At 44.1% G+C, this 26,043-nt stretch overlaps 1 protein-coding gene across 6 annotated transcripts in view; it reads right to left on the bottom strand.

Annotated features, from left to right (window-relative positions):
* Positions 1-26,043, bottom strand: part of LOC130927921 (ankyrin-3-like) — a 76,397-nt gene that overhangs the window by 10,824 nt on the left and 39,530 nt on the right. For 2 of the 6 annotated variants that reach the window (XM_057854054.1, XM_057854055.1), the window contains 27 exons: positions 23,912-24,010; positions 23,745-23,843; positions 23,470-23,667; positions 23,227-23,325; positions 23,061-23,159; positions 22,778-22,975; positions 22,114-22,212; positions 21,942-22,040; positions 21,752-21,850; positions 19,633-19,731; positions 19,494-19,566; positions 19,286-19,427; positions 19,074-19,155; positions 18,887-18,990; positions 16,137-16,175; positions 13,319-13,543; positions 13,094-13,192; positions 12,720-12,874; positions 10,201-10,412; positions 9,919-10,123; positions 9,744-9,840; positions 9,434-9,662; positions 9,192-9,317; positions 8,995-9,117; positions 5,949-5,975; positions 5,836-5,857; positions 28-3,948 (listed from right to left, as the gene is read on the bottom strand). In XM_057854054.1, coding sequence (XP_057710037.1) covers positions 28-3,948; positions 5,836-5,857; positions 5,949-5,975; positions 8,995-9,117; positions 9,192-9,317; positions 9,434-9,662; positions 9,744-9,840; positions 9,919-10,123; positions 10,201-10,412; positions 12,720-12,874; positions 13,094-13,192; positions 13,319-13,543; positions 16,137-16,175; positions 18,887-18,990; positions 19,074-19,155; positions 19,286-19,427; positions 19,494-19,566; positions 19,633-19,731; positions 21,752-21,850; positions 21,942-22,040; positions 22,114-22,212; positions 22,778-22,975; positions 23,061-23,159; positions 23,227-23,325; positions 23,470-23,667; positions 23,745-23,843; positions 23,912-24,010 — 7,069 coding nt within the window. The remainder of the gene's footprint in view (positions 1-27; positions 3,949-5,835; positions 5,858-5,948; positions 5,976-8,994; positions 9,118-9,191; positions 9,318-9,433; positions 9,663-9,743; positions 9,841-9,918; positions 10,124-10,200; positions 10,413-12,719; positions 12,875-13,093; positions 13,193-13,318; positions 13,544-16,136; positions 16,176-18,886; positions 18,991-19,073; positions 19,156-19,285; positions 19,428-19,493; positions 19,567-19,632; positions 19,732-21,751; positions 21,851-21,941; positions 22,041-22,113; positions 22,213-22,777; positions 22,976-23,060; positions 23,160-23,226; positions 23,326-23,469; positions 23,668-23,744; positions 23,844-23,911; positions 24,011-26,043) is intronic. The other 4 variants (XM_057854058.1, XM_057854056.1, XM_057854059.1 and 1 more) reach the window with 3 other exon arrangements.

Raw genomic sequence — 26,043 nt, 5'->3', positions numbered from 1 at the left:
CGTTCCTCACATCAGGAGCTGGCATACCTTGACTTTGCCGCATCTGTGTCTCGTCAGCACCCGTCCGCTTAATGGATCCGACATCTCCCGAAGGCAGAGCAAACGCGTCTCTTTCGATTACCGACAGATCAATGAGACCGCCCTCATCGTCGGAATTTTGCCCACCATCGTCTTTCTTGGCCTCCGCCAGCCTTTCCGCAACTTTGGCGGCCTCGTCGCTGATCTCTTTGAAAGATTCCGCGGAGCCCTTGCGTGCCTTGCTTCTTTCTTTACCGGGAGTCGACGGTTGTGAAGAGGAGCCACTTTTACCTTTGATCGGCAATCTCGACTGGAAAGCTTTCGGTTTCGATTCGCTTTTATTCGAATTCGACCTAGTCGAGGCTCCGTCGGAGAAACTCTTGTTGGAAATCTTAGCACGGATATCTACGCAAGTGCCTGCGTCCAAGTCAGATTTTCTCCGCGCATCCCTGATTGTAGGCCCTGTGGGTTTTTTATCATCTGCGGATTTGGGCGCAGAATCTGTTTTGAGGGACTTTGATATGATGGGAATTCGCGATTTCGATGAAGTGACGGAAGCGGTTTTATTTTTAACTTGATGAGGGTGCTTGGATTGAGTTTTTGAGAGTTCACTACTTTGCTCGGGCGTTCCTGTTGATGTGGGAGTCTCTCCTGAGAACTTTGATTCATCTGGAGATGAATCAGATGACTCTCTTCCCTGCTCAGAATATATAGATCTAGTAACTGTCGTTTCAGCCGTTTCTACGTGCATCGTCATTTGATCTGTGGAGTTTAAATCTATATTGGAGGACTCTCTATTCATACTGTGATCTGCTAGAACTTCTAGGCTTTCTGGATCCAGTTGCTCTTTGGCAGCAGGTTTGGCTGAAGCTGAAAGGCCCATCTTGGGTATTTTTGATTTGGCGGACGTCTCTGCCTCTGTTTCTACCTGAAGCTGTGAATTTTCCGTTTCTTCAGACTGCTCCTTAACCTTGAGTTTTAGATTGAGGCCAACTTCTTGTTGTGTTGCAAACGCCCTGCATTCTTGTCTGTTGTTTTCTAATACAGGGTCCTGCAGTAGATGTTCACCAATTTGGAAAAAAGCAAAGCCACCACCGCCGCCATCTTCTTCACAGCTCCTTTTGGTCATGTCAATAGCACCGCTTCGGGTCATTTCGAAAAGCTTTCCTTCTTGGAAGAGAAAGGGGTTAGGTTCACTCGTCGGTGTGCTGTCCTCTGTTGGCGTTTTACCCGGTGTGGTGTCTGGGGTCCCTGGCAGAGACTGAGAGTCCACTACTAGATTAAGTATCTTCTCTTCCTCGACTTGGAGACGAGCTTCAAAAGCGCCGTCGTCGTCCAGCATGGCAGACCACGGGGATGCCGCACCTACCCTCGCAGTGACACCTTTGGACTCGGTTCTGGGGTGTTCAAGCTCATCCTCTTCTGTATCGTCGTAGATACAGAACTCAGGTTTAAATGCTTCCTTTGTTTGACTAGTTGCATTAAGGCCAACATCTGGAGATGCTTTGACTTCATCTGTTATGTTACTAGCTGGCGTACTGGTCGGAAATCGGGACGTGGCCAAGTCTGCCAAAATTTGTCTCGACTTCCGTAAGCTGTCCTCCTTTTGTTCATCAGTTTTATTTTCTGTGTTTGATGGTATAGCTGTTTTAGAAGGTCCATCTTGACCAGGCACACCATGTGATGGTTGCAATGCCGGTCTTAGGTTAGCTTTTGAATGACCTGTGGAAGCTTCCTCTTGGCTGAGACTAACTGTTTTGCTGTTGACATCTTTTGCGTAGGACCCATCACGCACACCTGCTGAAAAAGAAGAGGGAACTTTAATATGGAGGTCAGGGGGAAGAGGTAACCCTTTCTGCTCAGGGAGTCTTTTCGCCCCAAATTTATATTGTGTGTCGCTTAGGAAATTTAAATCCCCTTCCATTTCATCAACTGATTTCATTCTAGCTGTAACTCTTTTCTCAGATTCAATGCTGTCTGAGGCATCATCCTCGTCTGGTTCTTCATAGATGACTGTAGGTTTGAATTGGAAAGACAGGGATGAATGGTCATGATGTTTGGGATTTAAATCGTAACTTACCTCATCAGAGCTAGGGGTATCAGGGGAGAGAGGACTCTTACCAGAACTCGTCATCTGCGAAGTCTGCTCGCAACTGTCATCGTCGGCACTACCGTCAAGGTCTCGCAAATGTCTACCCTGCAATGTATCTTTGTTCGATGCTTCGTTAGAGGAGTCTGGAAGGAATGGCGATGGACTCGGATGATCTACCTTGAATGGAAATGATGAAGGGCTGGGCTGGTCAACTGGGCTACTCTCTAAGGAGTCATGAGGAGGGGATTCCTTGGTGGGGCTGGGTTCGATGGAATCTGGGGACTTAATGGAGGAGTTTTCGTCAATGACGGGACTACTCTCGAGCGAGTCTCTGTGGCTTATTATCAGAGAGTCGTCAGCTACTGGACTGAGAAGATCGGAGTCTCGTTTTAGAAGCGACTCTAAGCTTCCTTGGCACTTATAAAAGGATTCGGAAGACGCTAAAGGCAACGAAAGTTGAAAGTCAGGGCTAAGTTGTTCAACAGTATTTGAAATGGTCTTTTGAGCGGCATCAGATTTATTACACTGAGGCTTGCTTCTTGCATCAGATGTGGACTCACTTGGTGCGCAGTCGCTGAAAGAGACACCGGAGGTCAATTCAGTGGACAGTAGGTCAGCAGAGCCTAGTCTTTGACTTTCACTGGGTATTCCAGTCTTTTCTGTGCCTTTACTTCCTTTTGTGACCACCAAAGTTGTTTTAGCCACTACGTCCCGTGTTTGTTCTTGTTCATTTTTGGGTGAAAGACACAGGCTTTCAGGGCTTGTACCAGGAGTTGCCAGACCCTCATGTTTGTAACTCTCCTCAGAACTTTGATGAGGAGTTCCAGAACTGCCACTCGTCGAGTCTGCAGGAGTACCTTCCTCTCCATGCTCGACTTTTTCAAAGTCTCTTGATTTGGTTAGCTTCGTGTCTGTTGCGCTTTTCTTGCCGATTGAACAAATCTTAGAATCAAGAGACACTTCTCGTTCTTTCTGTACAGGTTTATCTGACATTGTGGTATCTTCCAATCTTGACGCTGTTGGTATTTTGGTCTTATACAACCCTGACTCTTTCTGCGATGACTCCTTTTGAAACACTTGCATCAACTCTTTAACTGAGACGCTTTCTTCATGCTTTTCTGATCCAACTTTGGCCGTTTTTCTATGGGCGGGGGTTTCTTTGACCTTAGGAGTCTGTTTGGCGCCAACGGGCAAATGTAAAGGCTTGCTTTCTCGTCGCGTTTGCTCAGCCTCTACTTTCTTTTGTAAGGCTTTGACTTTGTCTTTTATTGAGCCAATGGGAGTCTCTTCAACCAGAGGGGACACAGATTGTGACGTCTCAGAGATGGGGGAGTTGTTGTTGAGTTGTTGCTGATCACTTCCAAGAGGCGTTTGTACTGTGGTCGAAGTGATTGGTTTTCCTTTTTGTGCATCAATTAGGTGTTCTTTGGGGACACTGCCGTCTTTCGTGTCTTTTGATCTTGAAGGTGTGAGCAGCTCTGGAGGTTTCAAGCCTGCCTCTCTTTGGGCCTCCTCTATCTCACTGTGAGAGAGAAGGACCCACTCCTCAGCCTCCATCTTTGTTTTCACTGCCTCAACACATGTACCGCTCCTTAGAATTTTACTAACTTTCTTAAGGTCTTCTTTAACTTTCTCAAGGTCCTTCTCCATGATTTCTAACGGCACCGTGGAAACATCGTGCGCTCCTTTTTCCGGACGAGACCCTTCCAAAGAAGGGGATTTCTTCGAAGGATCGGCTGCCAAAATGGCCGTCATTTTAATCAAGTCTTGTTTCATCTCCGAAACGTCCGATAGCAGGTCCGGTTCCCGAATTAGCTCTGACCTCGTCATGTCGTCATCTTCCGTTTGGAGGACCGACAAGTAAGGCGTAAAAAAAATATAAATTCAAATGAAAGGAAGACAAACATTTGAGAAGGAGGTCAGGGCAATAAATATGCATTTAACACCTGGACTATGAGACAACAACAAAAATACTGGTGGAGGATGAGGACGTTGCATGCAAATGAAGGTGGCAAGGCTCACAAACAAGTGGCAAGTGAATAGCAAGTACAGTGGGGCAAATAAGTATTTAGTCAACCACTAATTGTGCAAATTCTCCCACTTGAAAATATTAGAGAGGCCTGTAATTGTCAACATAGGTAAACCTCAACCATGAGAGACAGAATTTGGAAAAAAATAACTGAAAATCACATTGTTTGATTTTTAAAGAATTTATTTGCAAATAATGGTGGAAAATAAGTATGCGGTCAGTAACAAAAGTTCATCTCAATACTTTGTTATGTACCCTTTGTTGGCAATAACGGAGGCCAAACGTTTTCTTTAACTCTTCACAAGCTTTTCACACATTGTTGCTGGTATTTTGGCCCATTCCTCCATGCACATCTCCTCTAGAGCAGTGATGTTTTGGGGCTGTCGTTGGGCAACACGGACTTTCAACTCCCTCAACAGATGTTTTATTGGGTGTATTGGGATCTGGACACTGGCTAGGCCACTCCAGGACCTTGAAATGCTTCTTACGAAGCCACTCCTTTGTTGCCCTGGCTGTGTATTTGGGATTATTGTCATGCTGAAAGACCCAGCCACGTCTCATCTTCAATGCCCTTGCTGATGGAAGGAACTTTTCACTCAAAATCTCTCGATACATGGCCCTATTCATTATTTCCTTTACACAGATCAGTCATCCTGGTCCTTTTGCAGAAAAACAGCCCCAAAGCATGATGTTTCCACCCCCATGCTTCACAGTGGGTATGGTGTTCTTCGGATGCAATTCAGTATTCTTTCTCCTCCAAACACGACAACCTGTGTTTCTGCCAAAAAGTTCTATTTTGGTTTCATCTGACCATAACGCACTCTCCCAGTCCTCTTCTGGATCATCCAAATGCTCTCTAGCGAACCGCAGACGGGCCTGGACGTGTACTGGCTTCAGCAGGGGGACACATCTGGCAGTGCAGGATTTGAGTCTCTGGCGGCGCATTGTGTTACTGATAGTAGCCTTTGTTACTGTGGTTCCAGCTCTCTGTTGGTCATTCACTAGCTCCCCCCGTGTGGTTCTGGGATTTTTGCTCACCGTTCTTGCTATCATTTTGACGCCAAGTGGTGAGATCTTGCATGGAGCCCCAGATCGAGGGAGATTATCAGTGGTCTTGTATGTCTTCCATTTTCTAATAATTGCTTCCACAGTGGATTTCTTTACACCAAGCGTTACCTATTGCAGATTCAGTCTTCCCAGCCTGGTGCAAGTCTACAATTTTGTCTCTGGTGTCCTTCGACAGCTCTTTGGTCTTGGCCTTAGTGGAGTTTGGAGTGTGACTGATTGAGGTTGTGGACAGGTGTCTTTTATACCGATAATGAATTAAAACCGGTGCCATTAATACAGGTAACGAGTGGAGCCTCGTTAGACCTCGTTAGAAGAAGTTAGACCTCTTTGACAGCCAGAAATCTTGCTTGTGTGTAGGTGACCAAATAGTTATTTTCCACTCTAATTTGGAAATAAATTCTTTAAAAATCAAACAATGTGATTTTCTGTTTTTTTTCCCACATTCTGTCTCGCATGGTTGAGGTTTGCCAATGTTGACAATTACAGGCCTCTCTAATCTTTTCAAGTAGGAGAACTTGCACAATTGGTGGTTGACTAAATACTTATTTGCCCCACTGACTGTGGCATTGTTGCATGCTCTGATTTATACTGAAATATTTCCTTCAACCGAACTGTAAAAATGGCTTACATTTCTCTTGTACGGTGTTGACCTGGGGATTAAAAAGAATGTGGATTAGTAATACAAATAGCATACATGACATTTGATGCAATTTAGATGGTAGTTCTGGCAGCTGTCTTTACCTCTTCATCCTGATCTGAATCGGACTCCTTTTCCCAAAGCAACGAAGCAACAAGAGGGAGAGAGACAAAAAGTTTTGGTTTTTTTCAGCGACTGTAAGGCTTTTGCTCCTGAAATCAAACAAATCAATACGGTCAATAATACAAACTGAAATCTCTTTCAGGGCTCTGCGCAAGAATTTTTGCGGGCATGGCGTTAACAGTTGCGGCTAAAATATCTCTCCCAGCATTGTTGTTTTCGTCAACGATGACAATAATTAAATATTTCGTCGACGAGCTAAAATCGTGTCCAAAACATGGCAAGACTAGTTTCAGTTTTCGTCTGACGAAACGAAAATGGGCCATTGTTTCTGTCCTATGTTCCAAATGTGTGATATTTTCTTACTGTATGTAGTAGTAGTTAGCCAGCAGTGTAGCAGTGTTTGATTGTGTCACTCATGTGACGTGCTCCAAAGTTGCTTGTTTTTAGTGCTGCAACGCTGCATCGATTAACTAGAGTGATTTGATTCGAAAAAAAGCTTTGCATTAAATTTTGCTGCTATGAGAATTCGTTTCATTAAGTGGTGTTGAAATGTTTTGTTTTAAAAGTGTTGCATTTTTTTCTTTCATTTGGGTGGAAACACTGCCCTCTGGTGGCAACAGTGAATATGATATATCTCATTTAACATGGCTGAATTCAGCTGCTCCCCATTGAGACCAACATATGGTAAGTTTTTGTTTGAGCTAATGTTTTTTTTTAATGCATTCATTGTTTAGATTATAAGTATATTTTTGGGCTGTCAAACGATTAAAATTTTTAATCGAGTTAATCACAGCTTAAAAATTAATCGTAATTAATCGCAATTCAAACCATCTCTAAAATATGCCATATTTTTCTGTAAATTATTGTTGGATTGGAAAGATAAGACACAAGTCAGACATAAACATTCAACATACAGTACATAAGTAATGTATTTGTTTATTATAACAAATCCACAAGATGGCATTAATATTATTAACATTTATGTGTATTATGCTTAGCTATTTGATTGGGAATGCCAGTTCTCGCGCTTTTCTTTTTGTGAACATTATTTTTTTGAGAAATAGTAATATTATTTTTGTTGTGCTTTCACTAAATGATACTGTAGCGACTTAACTGTTCCGCCCAAATGCATGATGGGAAGTTGGGCAAACATGACTGTCAGTGGTGGCTCCAAATGTTATACAGTATGTGGTAACACTTTATAATAACTATCCGTTTTACTAGTTAACAGATCATTAGTAAACTGTTGACAAATGATTTATTGTTGATTTGTGAAGTATTTGTTAACAGTTTGTTACAGGGTGTTCTTAACCTGAAACACAGTTTGTGTAGAAAAGTTTTTGTGTGTAACGTTTGGCATTTCTATCTTTTCAGATTAAGAAATGCCGTTCACTTCAAAAGAAAAGGCATTTTGATAAGGCATTTTGCAGGCAGCGCTCATGTTGCACATTTAGGAAAATCTGCCATAGAACCAACAAATATTTGTACTTTGTATATTTAACCAATAAAACTTATGACCTTCAACATAAAGTGTATATAATTTTAAGATCCATCAAATAGCATGGGCATTTAGAATGGGGTCAACCATATTGGAACATCCTGAAAATGCTTAACAAACTGTTAAGAAATACTTCACAAATCAACAATAATCATTTATCAACAATTTACTAATGATATATTAACTAGTAAAACGGATAGTTATTATAAAGTGTTACCCAGTATGTTTTGCATTGTGTTCAATAAGGCGTGTTAAGAAAAAGAATGTCTCCTGCTCTGCCCAAATGCAGTATGGGAAGTTGGGCAACCGTGACTGTCAGTGGTGGCTGCAAATGGAATACAGTATGTTCTGCGTTGAGTTCAATTAGGCGTGTTTAGAAAAAGGACATCTCCTGCTCCGCCAAAATGCATGAGGGGAAGTTGGGCAACCATGACTGTCAGTGGTGGCTGCAAATGATATACAGTATGTCCTGCATTGTGTTAGGCGTATAAAGAAAAAGATTGTCTCTTGCTCCACCCAAATGCATGATGGGAAGTCAATAAAAGCCGCGGTCCAATGAACGCCTGAGTCCTTTTCGCTCTCGATGTGCTAAAACGGCGTCATAGTAAACTGAGGCAACGCATGAACGGGTCATTCCGTCCATGCGTTAATTGTGTCAAATATTTTAACGTGATTAATTTAAAAAATCAATTACCGCCCGTTAACGCGATAAATTTGACAGCACTAGTATATTTAGCTGTTTTTGTGGGAATATGAGAGCACTGTAAAAAAAATGTTCGCATTTTACAGCATTTAAGCTAGCAGACGTTTGCTATGAGGTTAGCCAATTGTTCTTTTGTTGTACTTAGATCCTCTTTTTTTTTAAATACCGTTTGAGGCTAAACTCAGGTATTTTAATTTTTTATGTTCCTAATCCGATTACTTGATTATTAGAACTAAGTAGTTCATGGATTAATCGACGACTAATATAATCGATAGCTGCAGCCGGACTTGTTTTGAAACACATGGTAAGATTTGCTTTCTTATCTTTGACGAGAAAGAATATTTAATAATGCGTTAGCCTTTAAAAGGTCTGTGTTGAGTGATGATCTCACACAGAATGTAAAACTTTATTACTGCATTAGCATAGAATTTGCGTTAGCGATAGCTTCAGTGTGGCGAGTCTCTTGTTTACAGTCCGTGGTGTCCAGGTCGAGTATTTGTTGACGAAAATGAGACGAAGACTAACCAATTTGTAAAAATATGACTAAGACTAATAATCATTTTCATCCAACAGATTAAATCGAAGATTTAAAGGGTTTATTAAAAGACAACACTACCGTCCAGTCAACATGGATTGGGTGTCTAGAGCCGTCAATGGCAGCAAATTAGCTAACATTCACACTATTCTAATGGAAGATTTTTGGTAGCAACCTGTTGGTTCCTTTTCAGGTTTTAAATTAGCTTTCTTGGTGGGAGTATATCGATAACCTTTTGGGCTACAGAGTATCGCGATATATCACCTTTTCAATATATTGTCACACCCCTACCTTGCAGTATGAGGGTAGAGTGATGTTGAGGTTGCATATGGCGTTGTAGGGAAGTGACCTGTAACTCCGGGGTTCCTTCAGAAAGCACAAGCGACCGCACAGCTCCTGGGTGTTATCTCTGATCTGCAAACAGCCACGAGATCCGCCTCAGTCTGTTCTGTGTATTTGCATGAGCAACTGAAGAAAAGAACGCTTACTTTGATGAAAAGTGTAAGTCGGTTCTCCTTGAAGGCAAAAAAGCTGAACAGATGATGCTGGCCACTTTTGGTGAGTGGGACAAAGTTTCCACAGCAATCTGCGTAAATGTGTTTTCCTTCTAATACCTAAAACAAAGCAGAGATACGTTATTCATCAATGGTAGTGCCCCCTGCTGGCAGATTTCAGTTTTTGTTGTTGTTAAACGTGTAGTCATCTGCAAAAGTCAAGTAACTTAACCTACCTCTACATCTCGACTGCGGGCCACCTCTGTAAAATTCTCCTGCTGCTCCAATGTTTTGTCAATCTTGTCGTCGGTCATGCAGAAGCAGCGCAGGTGCCCTTCGATGGGGTCGTGGGTTTTGGCAAAGATGACAAACTTGGCCATATAAGGCACACAAATGATCTCTCGGTACACTTGCGAGGAGAAGTTGACCGATTCCTGGACTTGCCGGCAATCTATTAGCCAAAACCTAGAAACGTTGGAAGAATTACCGGGGTCGTGCACACCTACGTTAATCCAGGATCGCTCTAAATATAGATTGGCTCCTTACCTTGCAGAAACATTTGTAGTGAAGGACACATGGTCAGTGCCGAATGTTAAGGGAGTGGTTCCTGTTATGTCCTCCCATTGGGCCGGTGTCGTTCCACCTGAAAAACAGAGGCCAACCGATTGAAAAAAGACATGGCGACTGTGTGTCTGCCTTTGGCCAATGAGTTGGGTCTTACCGGTGATACTGCAGAGTAGGCGCAACGTCGGGGTGTCCCGTCCTAAACTGTGAAGGACTGCATCAGAGTTGCCTTTCGGGACCGGGATTGTCATGGTTATAGGTTTATGGAACTTCCTTCGACGTGGCTCTAGAGTTACAATGGGGCTGAAGCTGGACTTGTTTCCAAGAACCCTCCTGACAATATCCAAACTCACCGGCTGGGCCTACCACAAGGGAGCATTGAAATCAGATTAATTCCTCGGAGCTGAAACACAAACCCTGGAAAGAAATTCTGACTTACCTGCAGGCCAACCCTGATCCTCTTAGTTAGGGCCCCTTCAGGAAAAACTGCTTGCACTTGGGGCACCACTGTGCTGCTAAGGACGCCTCCTTCTGGACCGATCAGAATATTGTCTTGCCTAATTCGGGACACCACCGCAAAATATTGTGGGAGATCTCTTGTGATGATGCGGCAAATGCGCTTCTTCTGGAGCTCCTCCTGGGAGTCCAGCTCTGAAGGAGGGCATAACATAAAGCTATTGTAGATATAGTCTGAAAGGAATAGTATCTTTTGTCGCATTTACTGTCTGTTTGTATTACGCTAACACACAAGATAATAAAGGGGCATTTAATCCTAGTTTAGGAAAAATAATAGGCTATATTCGGAGTATAAATGATGTGAAACGGCTGAGAGGTTGTCACGTCTGCCCCACTAAATCCCGCAATCAGCTCCTCTGGACAGTCCAGAACAAATGGCGGGACATCTTGTCTTGCCACATACGGAGGAACCCGTAACCGAGAAGTGAACATTTGGCACTCACGTGGCGCTGAGGATGGTAAAATCCTTAACTCTCGTTGTCCTTACAACAGTAATGCCCGAAACCCTCCTGTCCAATCCACACAGAGAATAATCCTAAACAACGCCCAAACACACCATTCTTCTAGACCACAGCCCACCTCACCAGAGCCTTTAAAACAGTGTTTTTCAACCTTTTTTGAGCCATGGCACACTTTTTTCATTAAAAAAAAAACCCATGGCACGCCACCATCAAAAAATGTAAAAATGATTGTCAATTATATCAACAATAGCTAGCTGCTAGCGGGACACTGCTAGCTGGCCGTCGCCGCTAGCTAGCTGGCCGCAGCCGCCTTTAGTTGGCTGACCGCCGCCGCTAGCTAGCTGGCTGCCACTAGCAAGCTGACCGCCGCTGCGAGCTGGACACTGATAGCTGGCTGACCGCCGCAGCTGGCTGACCGTAGTCGCTAGCTACCTGGCCGCCACTAATTAGCCGGACACTGCTAGCTGGCTGAGTGCCGCCGCAAGCTGGCTGATGGCCACCGCTAGCTGGCTTGGCCGCCGCTAGCCAGACACCACTAGTTGGACGCTGCTGGCTGGCCGCCACTAGCCAACTAGCCACCGCCTTTAGCTATCTGACTGCAGCCGCTAGCTGGCTGACGACCACCGCTTGCTGGCTGACCGCTGCCGCTAGCTGGCTTGGCCGCTGCTAGCCGGACTCCGCTGGCTGGCCGCCGCTGCTAGCTAGCTGGCCGCCACTAGTCGGACGCTGCTGGCTGGCCGCCACTAGCCAGCTGGCCACTGCAACTAGCTAGCTGGCCACTAGCCGGACACTGCTAGCCGCCTGCCGCTAGCTGGACACTGCTAGCCGGTAGCTGGTCACCGCTAGCTAGCTAGGTAGCTAGCCACCACTAGCCGGACACTGCTAGCCGGCCGCCGCTAGCTGGGAACTGCTAGCTGGCCGCCGCTAGCCGGCCGCCGGCAGCTGGTCACCGCTAGCTACCTAGCTAGCCACCGCTAGCCGGACACTGCTAGCCAGTAGCTGGTCACCGCTAGCTAGCTAGCCGCCGCTAGCCGGACACTGCTAGCCGGCCGCCGCTAGCTGGAGACTGCTAGCTGGCCGCCGCTAGCCGGCCACCGGCAGCTGGTCACCGCTAGCTAGCTAGCTAGCCACCGCTAGCCGGACACTGCTAGCCGGTAGTTGGTCACCGCTAGCTAGCGAGGTAGCTAGCCACCACTAGCCGGACACTGCTAGCCGGCCGCCGCTAGCTGGCCGCTGCTAGCTAGCTGCCTGCCCGCTGCCGCTAGTTCCACTCTAACTTCTTACACAGCACTAAACAAATTATTTAGTTACCCATTGACACCTACTGATAACGAAGAATATTGCATGACCACCGACCATTGGACAAACATTTTGACATCAATTAGGTGGTAGTGGATGATTTTCCACGGCACACCAGACACGCCACAGCACAGTAGTGTGCCGCGGCACAGTGGTTGAAAAACACTGCTTTAAAAGACTGAATGTTTAACTAATCGTTGTAATTTTTCTCGGGAATCTCTTGTGTACTTGTTGTTAGTGACCCTGGATCCAGTATGCCTCCTCACCAGGGTCTCTCTGTGCTGTATGATTGCTGCTGACTTGGAATAAAATTGTCAACTTGTGTTTTGAAGCTTTTTAGCGGCTTTTAAAATGGAGTCAGTACAAGGGGTTAAGACTAAGGTGAAAGCGTGGCTGGGTTGTTGGAATTGCGCCGGCCCGGGTCGTTGGAATTGCGCTAGCACGGTTTCAGCGGTTCAGCTAGCGTGATTCCGGCAATCTGGCTGAAAGGTCAGATTCCTTCAATTCACATATTCAATCACTGTTTTCCTTTATGTAAACATTTAAACTCTCCTGTTCAAAGATATGATAAGCGGGTACATCGGAATGTATTGTTTATACTTTGTATTTTTATGATTCCACGGCTCAGCCCAGGAGGATTTAGTAACGCATTAGGATGTTAAGCAAAACACAGGACACTGACCTTCTTCTGTGCTGTTGAGAATCTGGTTGAGTTCTTCTTGGGTATGCTCACACTGATGTTCCTTCCAATTCTCTCCTGTCTCACTCCTCAATATGACCAGCTCCCGCTCCCCCCCACGGAGAGAAGCAAAGTGGGGAACCTCCACGATTACAGGACTGGGTGGAGGAACAACCAGTTTTTAGAAATGCTCACCTAACGTGATCATCAGTTTTGTAAAAATGAAACAAACACTTTGCAAGATCACTGTGAATACACCACACATTTAAAACGCCGGACGTCGAAGCACAGCTACAGACCAAATCATCGAAAATATACAATAAGCACATGTGGACTCTTTCCTGTGCACAATCATTTCTTCTTTTTTTGCAGCATACCCCAGGAAATTTGTCCCCGGTGGGCCGAGCTGGAGGATTCTGCTCACCAAACTCTCCCCCTCATTGAGAGGTGGTGGCGCACTGGGGAGGTGGAGCTTACTACGCCATTGATGTTCCAATACGCAGCATTAATTGAGAAAAGAAAGCATTTGGTTTTGGATGCATTTGATCCCATTTCTGACAAACTATCAGACCGACTTTTTAAGAAAGGGTCGGCGTCCTTACCCGAGAAGCTGTCCTCCAAATGGTGCCACCTCAATAAACCTGCTGGCTCGACCCTCGCCCTCAACAATGGGGGGCATGCTGGCCAGGCGGTGCCTTTTTACCAGCCTGCAGGTTACACGTGTGGGAGCGCTGCACTTCCCAGGTGGGATGATGATACGCAGGCCATTATGGCGGCAGCCTCGCATGGATCCGCCCCTTGCATCTACCATGAAGCTAACCAGGAAGCTGAACAGGACAGCAGAGATGATTTAACACTGAAGGGAAACAGTGTTTTTGCTTACATGCTACATGCACACCCTCGCCATATGATAACAGACGATAGTTCGTGTGGTGGTGGTGCGACGGCGTAGACCCTACGTCGTCATTGAGCATTCGAAGTTCTGCGCCAATTGAACGCGTTGCTCTGTAATTCACCGCCAAGCCACTACAGGGGTGTGTATTTGTCTTTGGACGGTTTTGTGGGACTCTAGTCAAATTAGTTTTCTTCCGGTCTTAGACAGCAAAGGCAACGAGATGGAAAGTGATAATTATTAAATGGTTATTAAATATTTGCTTTTACCAATGGAGGCTCATAATACAGTATTGTTCTATGCAGTAAGAGACATTTTTGGAATTGATAACTATAGACATGTTTAGCTCTTGATAATACTGCCTTGTCTTTCTGACCGGTATAAACCGGCCTAGGCTCCACAGGTCAACTTCAATACATTTAAGGATTCATATTGTTGCATTTTATTACTTACCAAATGCTTTTGCTTCATGAAATGTATTTGATGAAATAGTTATTAAATTGTTATTATAATATTTGCTTTTATCAATTGGTGCCTGCAATGAAGAAACGCTGTTGTTGATTGCTGCCTGCAATGAAGAAATGCTTTTTCCTTAACATTATTGTTCACAAAGAAAGAATGTTATATCTTGCCTGGTCAAGGTCAGAAGAGGCCGCTTTGCTTTGCTGACACATACAGTGGGGCAAATAAGTATTTAGTCAACCACCAATTGTGCAAGTTCTCCTACTTGAAAAAATTAGAGAGGCCTGTAATTGTCAACATGGGTAAACCTCAACCATGAGAGACAGACTGTGGGGAGAAACAAACAGAAAATCACATTGTTGGATTTTTAAATTTTTTTTTCTTCCAAATTCGAGTGGAAAAAAAGTATTTGGTCACCTACAAACAAGCAAGATTTCTGGCTGTCAAAGAGGTCTAACTTCTTCTAACGAGGTCTAACGAGGCTCCACTCGTTACCTGTATTAATGGCACCTGCTTTAACTCATTATCGGTATAAAAGACACCTGTCCACAAGCTCAGTCAGTCACACTCCAAACTCCACTATGGCCAAGACCAAAGAGCTGTCGAAGGACACCAGAGACAACATTGTAGACCTGCACCAGGCTGGGAAGACTGAATCTGCAATAGGTAAAACGCTTGGTGTAAAGAAATCAACTGTGGGAGCAATTATTAGAAAATGGAAGACATACAAGACCACTGATAATCCCCCTCGATCTGGGGCTCCATGCAAGATCTCACCTCGTGGCGTCAAAATGATAAGAACGGTGAGCAAAAATCCCAGAACCACACGGGGGGACCTAGTGAATGACCTACAGAGAGCTGGGACCACAGTAACAAAGGCTACTATCAGTAACACAATGCGCCGCCAGGGACTCAAATCCTGCACTGCCAGACGTGTCCCCCCGCTGAAGAAAGTACACGTCCAGGCTCCTCTGCGGTTCGCTAGAGAGCATTTGGATGATCCAGAAGACGACTGGGAGAATGTGTTATGGTCAGATGAAACCAAAATAGAACTTTTTGGCAGAAACACAGGTTCTCGTGTTTGGAGGAGAAAGAATACTGAATTGCATCCGAAGAACACCATACCCACTGTGAAGCATGGGGGTGGAAACATCATGCTGGAACTGTTTTTCTGCAAAGGGACTAGGACGACTGATCTGTGTAAAGGAAAGAATGAATGGGGCCATGTATTAAGAGATTTTGAGTGAAAATCCCGCTCCATCAGCAAGGGCATTGAAGATGAGACGTGGCTGGATCTTTCAGCATGACAATGATCCCAAACACACAGCCAGGGCAACAAAGGAGTAGCTTCGTAAGGACCATTTCAAGGTCCTGGAGTGGCCTAGCCAATCTCCAGATCTCAACCCCATAGAAAATCTGTGGAGGGAGTTGAAAGTCCGTGTTGCCCAATGACAGCCCCAAAACATCACTGCTCTAGAGGAGATCTGCATGGAGGAATGGGCCAAAATACCAGCAACAGTGCGTGAAAAGCTTGTGAAGAGTTACAGAAAATGTTTGGCCTCCGTTATTGCCAACAAAGGGTATATAACAAAGTATTGAGATGAACTTCTGGTATTGACCAAATACTTATTTTCCACCATGATTTGCAAATAAATTCTTTAAAAATCCAACAATGTCATTTTCTGGTTGTTTTTTTCCCCACCTTCTGTCTGTCATGGTTGAGGTTTACCCATGTTGACAATTAAAGGTCTCTCTAATATTTTCAAGTGGGAGAACTTGCACAATTAGTGGTTGACTAAATACTTATTTGCCCCACTGTATGTATTTACCTCCAAATCTTTGTCAGTATTGCGAATGTGAAACAAACCAGTCACAACAGCCAGTTTTAAACAGACAGGATGTCAGTGTGATGACAACACAACAGCGTTCAAAAGGCAGACACAAAAACAAAGTGTTCAATAGAGAGATACAAAATGTAACAACCACATTAAAACAACGTTTGGATGAGAAAAAAAAAATGTCGGACAAAAAATTAAAATGTATTAAGAACGGTTGAATCAAATCACCTGCTGTGGTCCGTATGATCACGGCATGGTGAGGAACGGCTAAAAACATCGGACGGAATTCCAGTGAAACGCAGAGAAAGAAGAAGGACACTGTCAGAATAACTTACGTTCTGCCAGATACGTGAATAAAATTGGTACACTCAACCCTGAAAAATGCTCGCTAGCCAACTCTTTGTTCTTAAAGCTATTTGGCAAAACACACCTATTGGAGTTAGAGTCAATTGCTGTAACACTGGAAGCCCCAGAGTTTTTGGGGCTATAAAGAAATACCAGAAAGGCGACAAATGATCAATACCAAAATGACTACTTTGCTTTGTCAAACAATAGACCACTCAAACAAGCAATCAAGCAGCCTAGGTGTGAAGGGGGGGTTTCACTCTGGATAGCTGCAATTAACATCTTGAATATTTGCAAATCATGAAACTACGACTAGCATCCAGAACTGTAGCCAAACCAGACTGTCTACATTTCGGAAAATTGAGTGTTAGAACACCTGGAACAAATCCCATCAAGCACCTTGTCTTGACAAGTCCAACATTCAGTTGTCCAGGTTCACAGTTTATTATGTATGCCCAAAGAACTTTCCACAGCAGCTCAAACAGCTGTTTTGTCACACATACAGTAAAAAGGTTGTCCGCCCGATTGCCTGTCTGAGTGGTCCATTGTCTGACAAAGCCAAGGCAGCCCTGCCCTGCAAATACTTAAGATGCTAATTGAAGCAATCCAACCCTGTGGTTTTGCAAGTGTGAATGGGAATGACTAATGAGGACCTCAATGCTCCAAAAAGATATGCTAATTAGAGTCAGATGACCCTTCTCTGGTAACAAAAGTGAATTGTATCAACTGATCCACCCTTGGTAGTTCTAGTGCTAAGACCGTATGAATTAGCCTTTTATCACTGCATTCGATGCGACTTGCTTTTCATTCATTCGCTCAGTTTCACAGTCCTTTAAACAGTGTGGAGAGTTCAGTGCGCATTGTTCCACAACAACGAACAGAGACAAATCATTAGTTAAAGGCTGGGTTTATCTTGCCCACGGGAAGCTGTGCATCTCTGGGGGTCTGTAGCAGTGGGCAGAGCTCGGCTGGCCCAGACACTCTGATTCTCTGCATGATCTGTCTGATGCTGAATCCCTTTTTGATTGACAGTGAAATCAGTGAATCTTATCGTATAAAAATCCGCGGGAGGCATTTTTCAATTTTCATTCCGTTGTTTTGAGTTGAACCGGAGACTTTCCTAATCATCCTAGCGGCACTTCTAGCTTATTTCTGGTGTTTCTTCTACTGTAGTTGCTTGTGTTTTGGAGACTTGACTTTTAGCACTTTAGTTTCTTTCCCTATCGAGCAGCAGGTGCCGCTGAGCCGCACCACAGTCACTAAGTGCTCACATACAGACACATTTTGAGCTTCCTCTCATTAAAAGACCAGCATCCACCACCAGTTGGTGCTATCCTATCACGCATTCTCCTGAGGCACGCGTGTCAAACCAATTCCACTAAGGATCCTGGTCTTTGTTCCAACCGATCCAGCACAAACAGTTCAACCAATGAGATTCCTGTTAAAACAAGCAACACCTGACTGCAGTCAACTGATTCTACTTGTAAGATTCATCTCGTTTGGAGTGAAATCCAGCACCCATTGCGGCCCTTTGAGGACCGGTTTGACACCCCTGTCCTAAGGCGTCATGATAGCAGAAGTGTGGCTAACGTTACTGACAGAGTGATCTGAAAAGGCGTCATGATAGCAGAAGTGTGGCTAACGTTACTGACAGAGTGATCTGAGATTCTAGAATAAATCTCACAGGAAGACGGGGCTCCTTTAGGGATTGACGCCGGTTACCTTATCGAGACGATGCAGAGGAAGTTCCTCATTGCAATGGTTCTTAACCCTGCTAAAGGTACCGAACCCCACAAATTTCACATGCGGATTCAATGAACCCTTCGGAATTAGACGATAATGTAGCAAATTCTCGTTCAAAGTTCTTCTAGTTTTGCCAGCATGTCGTTTAAACAAGTCAAAATTTGAGACCACGCTGCCCATTGGTCTGTTGCATTCCCTCATACCAAGTGTGAATCAACATTCCACTAAGCAAACAAGTTCATCCTCCCATCAAATTGGGAGCAAACCAGTCCAAAACCTGGTCTAAAAAGCCACTTTGCCTAGATTTAATCAGCATATGAAAAAAGGGCTCTCCGTTTCTTTACCTTGCGAACCCCTTAGACCAGTGATCTCCAAACTATTCCACATAGGTCCGCAGTGGGCGCAGGATTTCACTCCAACAAAACAAGACAACACCTATGCACCAATCTGGTGTCTTGCAAGTGTAATCAGTTGATTGCAGTCAGGTGCTGCTTGTTTTAGCAGAAACTCCATTGGTTAAACTGTCGGTACTCGATCGGTCGGAACAAAAATCAGGACCCACAGCGACCCTTGAGGACCGGTTTGGAGACCCCTGCCTTAGACTTACTCACTGAACCTCTGGGGTTCAATCGAACCTAGGTGAAGAACCACTGTACTAGTCTTTAGCTTTGTGTCAAGTCAAACAAAGAGTAACTTTTCTGATGGTTGTACACTGGTGTTAGAATGGGATCAGACTTCTGACACCAAATATCAAACAGATCGCACAAAAAGGGAAACTGAGGGACAAGGACATTGTCGCGAGGCAGTAAGCTATTGTCAAACTGTGTCATTGTTCTTCTGGAGCTATGCTATCCCATTTCTAACATCAAAAATCGGACATGCATACATACCCAGAGTGGAGTGGAGTTGAGGATAGAGCTATGTTGTCCAGATTCTCCGTGCCCCAACTCAACCGGTACGAGTCCCTCTCGTTTTCTCTTAAAAGCGATGAGGTCTGTTCAAGCAAAAGCGAAAAAATGGTCTCACAACCCTGAATTGGTGTAAAACCGGAATGAATCTGCACACGCTCGTACGTACCTGACAGCTGAGCATTTCATCCATCATGTTTTCAGGTTTATAGTAGTAGCTTTGGCGCGTGGGAGTGAAAGACCTGTCTGAGCTACATTCAAGATAAAGAAAATCAGGTCATTCTCAACGTGGGAGCCTTAAAGTCTCAACTCTTAACCTTTAGATTTCAAGCAAGTCCTCAGTGAATTTCAAGCGAGTTGTTCCAATTGTGTTGGCTTTACCTGCCGGCGTGCGCCCCATCGTTAGCGAAGCAGAGGTAGTTCATGTTATCTAGATACTGTCCAGGCAGCGAATCATCTCCGAGCTCTCTGAGGTCCTCAGCTCTTAAATACTCCCCTCCGTCTCCCGTTATGGTGTCATCGCCTTCAAAGTGGGAGTTAGGTCATCATGAGAAACTGCAGGAAATCACAGATTTTTCTGGCAACTGACCTTCTTCATCTGAGACATCCAGTACTTCAGTCATGGTTTCTGGCACATTCATCTTGTGTTTCTCTGTCACCGTCTGGTTGTGGGATTTTTGTTGTTGTTGGTTATAGAAGCAGATTCCCAAGGGGATGGTGTAGCCTACCGTGGTGGTGGTGATGATTTCCTCTGTGACGACCTTCAGCGTGTCCACGACGGAGATGTAACCCAGCCGTCGAGCAATACCCAGAGCGGTGTTCCCGTTCTAGGCGTGACATGACAAACTCAAGTCTGTGAGCGCATGTAAGTGAGAACTGACCACTAGAAATCGTGATATATCGTGATACTTTGTATTCCAAAAGGTTATCAATATGCTCCGACCAAGGATCCGTATAACATTTCAAAAAGATATTAACAGTTTAAAAACAAACAATTGCGACCAAACAAAAACTCCCACTAGAATGAATGACTGCCATTGTCCCAGCAGAGCCGAGAACAAAAAGTGGCATTTGGTATGTGGCAAAATTGCGTCTGCACCATGTGGCAAATATTTGGGGATGTGGCTTTTTTTTTTTGCCATGTGGCAAAATGTATTTTGGCATGTGGCATTTTTTTCCCATTTTGCCACATACAAAAAAACAATTGGCACCTGCGAAAATACATTTTGCCACATGGCAAAAACCCACCACATGCCAAAATAAATTTTGCCACATCCCAAAAAAATGGCACATGCCAAAATATATTTTGCCACATGGCAAAAGAATGCCGCATGCCAAAATATATTTTTGCCACACGGTAAAAATGCCACTTACCAAAATACATTTTGGCACATGGTAAAAATGCCACATGCCGAAAATACATTTTGGCACAAGGTAAAAAATGCTACATGCCAAAATTCATTTTGCCTCATGGCAAAAAAATACCACATGCCAAAATACATTTTGCCACATGGAAAAAAACATGCCACATGCCAAAACAAAATTTTGTCACATACCAAAAAAATGCCAAATGCCCAAAAAATGCCACATGCCAAAATCAGTTTTGCCACAAGGCAAAAAATGCCACATGCCAAAATCCATTTTTCCACATGCCAAAAAAATGCCACATGCCAAAATACATTTTGCCACATGGCAAAAAAATGCCAAAATACATTTTTCCACATGGTAAAAAAAAAAGCCAAATGGCCAAAAAAAATGCCACACGCCAAAATACATTTTGCCACATGGCAAAAAAAATGCCACATGCCAAAAATCCATTTTGCCACATGGCAAAAACATTCCACATGCCAAAATACATTTTGCCATATGGTAAAAAAAATACTGAAAGCCAAAATACATTTTGACACATGGCAAAAAAAATGCCACATGCCAAAATACATTTTGCCACAAGGCAAAAAAATGCCACATGCCAAAATACAATTTGCCACATAGTAAAGAAAAATGCCACATGGCCAAAAAATGCCACATGCCAAAATACAATTTGCCACATGGCAAAAAATAAAGTGCATTCCAAAATAAATTTTGCCACGTGGTACAAAAAAAAAAAAAAAACGCAACATGCCAAAATACATTTTGCCACATGGTAAAAAAAAATGCCACATGCCAAAATACTTTTTGCCATATGGCGAAAAAAAATGCCACATGGCTAAAAAAATGCCACATGCAAAAATACAATTTGCCACATGGCAAAAAATAAAGTGCATTCCAAAATAAATTTTGCCACGTGGTACAAAAAAAAAAAAAAAAAACCTGCAACATGCCAAAATACATTTTGCCACATGGTAAAAAAAAATGCCACATGCCAAAATACTTTTTGCCATATGGCGAAAAAAAATGCCACATGGCTAAAAAAATGCCACATGGCAAAATCAATTTTGCCACATACCAAATACCACTTTTCGTTCTTGCCGTCTCTACATTGACGGCACTTGACATCCAATCCATTTAGACCGGGATGGGTGAATGACCGAAACCGGGGCATTTCCTAATTTTCGGGGCATTTACAGGTCACTTTCTGCTCATTTCAGGGCATATACAGGTCACTTCCTGTTGAGTTTGAGTCACTGCCTATTCATTCCCGAGCCACTTCCTAACTCAAAACTCAAATGGGAAGTGACTGAAAATCAACAGCAAATGATCTGAAATGCCCCCAAATTAAACCGGTCGGGTACCATTGACCACCATTCTGTTTATTACTTGTATAGTACAATATCATAGCATGATTTCCTGACCCATATATTGATAATGAATAGTAAATAAATAATAATAAATAATACATTTACTTACAACAGTGACAGCATTTGGCTTGGCCCCGTACTGCAGCAGTATGTTGATGATGTGTGTGTTCCCCTGTTGGGCCGCCTGGTGAAGAGGGCTGTATCCATTCTGCAGAAGGGTTACAGCCAAAGAGTTTTGCCCCGCGCTACTTCGTGGTTCCAAACATCCTTCGCGGAAGAATTCAGGTATGATTTCATACCTTTGTATTTGCGGTCACACTGGCTCCATTTTGAAGAAGGAAGTTAACCATCTTTGTGTTTCCATAGTGGCATGCAACAATTAGAGGAGTGTAGCCCAGCTGCAAAGTAAGAACCGCCTTACAAAAGGTCCAAATTTTATGTATTGAAAATATTGCATTTTTGTTTCCTTACTTTGGTCTGGTGATTAAGGTTGGCTCCGTTCCTAGCCAGGATCTCCGCAACAGCGACCTTATCATCTTGTGCTGCCAAATGAATGGCGGTAAGGCCACACTAAAGCGAAGACGGGTAACATGCAAACAATCAACTGTCGTGTCATTCTATTCCACGAGAGACATGACAGAATGCTAGCAATTTAAGGAGAGAAAGTTGAATACATGGGCATGATAACATTGAGGGACCAACGTTCTGTTGTTTTCGGTCAGACACTTATTATGCGGAATCCCAGAACTGATCTCACTCTTTTAACTTGAAAAATATATGCGTTTGTTTAATAAGAAAACTCAAATATTGACTGATTTAACTGGATTACGTGGATTGTGTGCACTATAGTAAACTCTGAAAGAAAATCCTAATGTGATTGAAAAAAAAAAAAAAAAAAAAAAGACTGAGGTCGGTTATGGATTCCGTACCCAAAAACTGGTCAAAACTATTTTAGGGTGTGTTCAGACTGCAGGCATATCGGACTCCAATCATATATCTCCTCAAATCTGATTTTCAGGGTCGACTGTTCACACTATTTTTCAGCAGGGCCGAGAACGAAATTGGTCAAACGCTCACTTGTTATGCTAAACGTTGCGATAGTTCAAATGCTAACAGTTAGAAGGTTCCGCAATACCTTAGTCGGGGTATTGACGTGAGCTCCCTTACTCAGGAGCAGCGCAGCCATATCGGCGTGTCCTTCCTCTGAGGCCAAATGGAGAGGCGTGACACCTTGTTTGGTCAGGACGTTGGTCTCGGCCCCGTAGCTCAGTAGCACTTTAGCAATGTCCATTTGGTTCTTCTTGGCCACAATGTGCAGAGGGGTGTAACCATTCTATTCCAAAAAGACAGACTTATTGAATCTTGCCAGAGTCACAATGGCATCACCCATCAACATTTAACATTGAAATAGAGCTTACCTTAGCAATCATGTGAGGGGATGCACCTTTATCCAAAAGTAGAAGAGCCACCTTCTGGTTATCATAATGTGCTGCGACATGGAGCGGGGTAAGGCCATTCTACAACATAAGGGAAAGCTCAGGTATAAGGAAACGTTTAGAAAATCTTGTCAGTTTTGATGCTAACCTTCCCTGCAGAATCACATGGTGCGCAACGCTGTAGCAGAAGTTTGGCCACGTCTAGGCTTCCATATTTTGAGGCAACATGAAGGGGAGTAAATCCTTTCTGCGGAAAACCATTAAATGAATACTCAATCATTTGCAAAAGTACTAGTACAGGCAGTCCATTTTGTACTTGGGCTTGGGGTAAGTAAGGACATGCCTGATTTGATTTTACAATTCTAGAAGCGTCATTGGTCGAGCGTCCCACCTTTGTTGAAAGCGAGTGAGAAGCTCCCGCCTCCAACAGAACCGAGGCGGTCTCCACCTGGCCCTCCTTGGCAGCGATGTGAAGAGGAGTGTAGCCGTTGGCGGTGGCCGCATCTGGGTGGGCCATGTGTTGCAGCAGCAGCTGGACAATCTCCGTTTTTCCTAAACGGGCGGCGATGTGGAGGGGCGTCTGCTCTTCCTGAACACGAAAACAATCCCATTGAAATGACAGATATTTATTGTCGGAACACGTTCATAGATTTGAGCGGCACTTACTCGAGCCCTTGCGTCTACCATCGCGCCGTTCCTCAGCAGACACCGAACCACCTCCACCTGACCAGCCCTGGCCGCCATGTGTAGTGATGTTTCGCCACGCTATACGGTGTAAATTTGACGTATTACGCCGTTGCATTCGCGAAGCCGATGCAACACATTTCACTCACAATGTTACTCCTGTCTGGAGAAGCTCCGTTTTGCAGCAGCAACAGGACGATGTTGAGGTGACCCATAAAGGCTGCGACGTGGATGGGCGTCAAACCGGACTGCAGTGACAGGAGAAAGCCATTCATTGTTAAGAAATGCTGTACGCATTAATGTGTAAAGCTCCCCACATGTAAACTCAAGCTTTTTTTACGATGCACTTTTTCATTTCTTTTTGCTATTTGAGGACACTTGGGACAAGAATGATCCAAATGGTTAACACACAAGAGTTAGCTTCTGTAGCTGGGGGTCGGACTGCCAAGGTCCCTGCCTTTGGTTGCCGTCCAACTCACTACAAACCCAACTTCTTTGGCCCCTCCCACAGGTGGTGAGCCCATGGGATCGGAGAACCATTTTGCCTTCTTGGGCTGTGCCCCATAGATACAGGTCCGGCCACCAGACCTTCAAGCCCCGCCTCCAGGCCTGGCTCAAGGGATGGGCCCCGGTATCCCGCATCCGGGCAAGGGAACACTGATCCCATTTACATCATCATAAGGGGTCTTTTGAGGGCATTATGTTCAGATGCATCCTGAACCCCTCTCTGGAGAAGTGTTCCGGGCATGAGCTTAGTAGGACCTCCTTAGTTTAATAACAAAATTTGTTTTTTTTGTACACGAAGCCGTTTTTGTAATAAAAGACATATGAGGACAGTGGGTTTTTCATAAGATATATATAGTTGCCGCTTGGGACTAGAATGATCTAAACGGTGAACATACAAGAGTTAGCTTCTGTAGCTGGGGGTCGGACTGCCAAGTTGCCGAGTTGGCTGCCGCCCAACTAACTACAAACCCAACTTCTTTGGCCCCTCTCACAGGTGGTGAGCCCATGGGAAGGGGGAACCATTTTGCCTTCTCGGGCTGTGCCCCATAGATACAGGTCGGGCCACCAGACCTTCGAGCCCCGCCACCAAGCCTGGCTCAATAGACGGACCCCGGTAACCCGCATCCGGGAAAGGGAACGCTGATGCCATTTATATCATCATAAGGAGTCTTTTGAGGGCATTATGTTTGGATGCATCCTGGATCCCTCCCTGGGGAGGTGTTCCGGGCATGTCCCACCAGGGGAAGGCCCCGGGGATGACCCAGGACACGCTTGAGAGACTATTTTTCTCGGCTTGCCTGGGAACATCTTGAGATCCCGCCGGAGGAGTTGGTTGAAGTGGTTGGAGAGAGGGAAGTCCAGGCTCTCCTGCTAAAGCTGCTAAACCAGACCCCAGATTGAGCAGTAGATGGATTGATGGATGGATGGATGGATGGATGGATGGATGGATGGATGGATGGATGGATGGATGGATGGATGGATGGATGGATGGATGGATGGATGGATGGATGGATGGATGGATGGTCAACAAACAAAATTTTAGCTTCGAACTACAAGTGGTTTCCTAAAAATCAAAAGCTAGCACATTTTTTTTCATTCCCCACTGGATTTGGCTTTAGTATTGGAATAGACTTTTCCCAGTAAATGGAATAATTTGTTCGTCTACAGATTTAATTTTCCTGGTAGTGGCAAAATAGAGTCCAAATTCAAATCAAATTCATTTCAGAGACATGTGGTTTGCATACCGTGTCGTTATTTAGCCAGTTAGCCAATTAACTAGTGAATATGGTGATAAAACTTTTCTTTCACTTGAAATAATTTCCTAATCTATTTAATTACACAAATTTGCTACTTGAAAGGCTAGTTAGAACTATAACTCAAATTAAATAATCCCAGAATTAGCTGACTACTTCACCAAATCAAAATAGATAGATAATCACAAAATCTTCAAATTTACTAGTGTTCTACTTGTAGGTTTTACTAAATATTGTCCATTTTTGATGCCACATCAAGCTAGAGATGTTATTTAACATTGGCTGAGCTACTGGAGAAGCCTTAAGCAGACTTTGACACCATTTTTTCATTCATTCAAATATGTGTTAAGTAGTGTAGACACCACAAAAGGGTACTGACAGCATCACTGAATGTGCCGAAGTTGTCAAAGGTTTACAAAAAGACATGTAATGGGTCTCAGAAGCAGAAATCTAATGTCCTCAGATGAGTACATCGGGTCTCAGAAGGTTTAATATTCCTTTTTTTCAGTCCTGACTGGGAG

Source organism: Corythoichthys intestinalis, chromosome 13 (genome assembly GCF_030265065.1).
Source record: "Corythoichthys intestinalis isolate RoL2023-P3 chromosome 13, ASM3026506v1, whole genome shotgun sequence".
Lineage (NCBI taxonomy): Eukaryota > Metazoa > Chordata > Actinopteri > Syngnathiformes > Syngnathidae > Corythoichthys > Corythoichthys intestinalis.
This window is presented reverse-complemented; position numbering and strand designations above follow the sequence as displayed.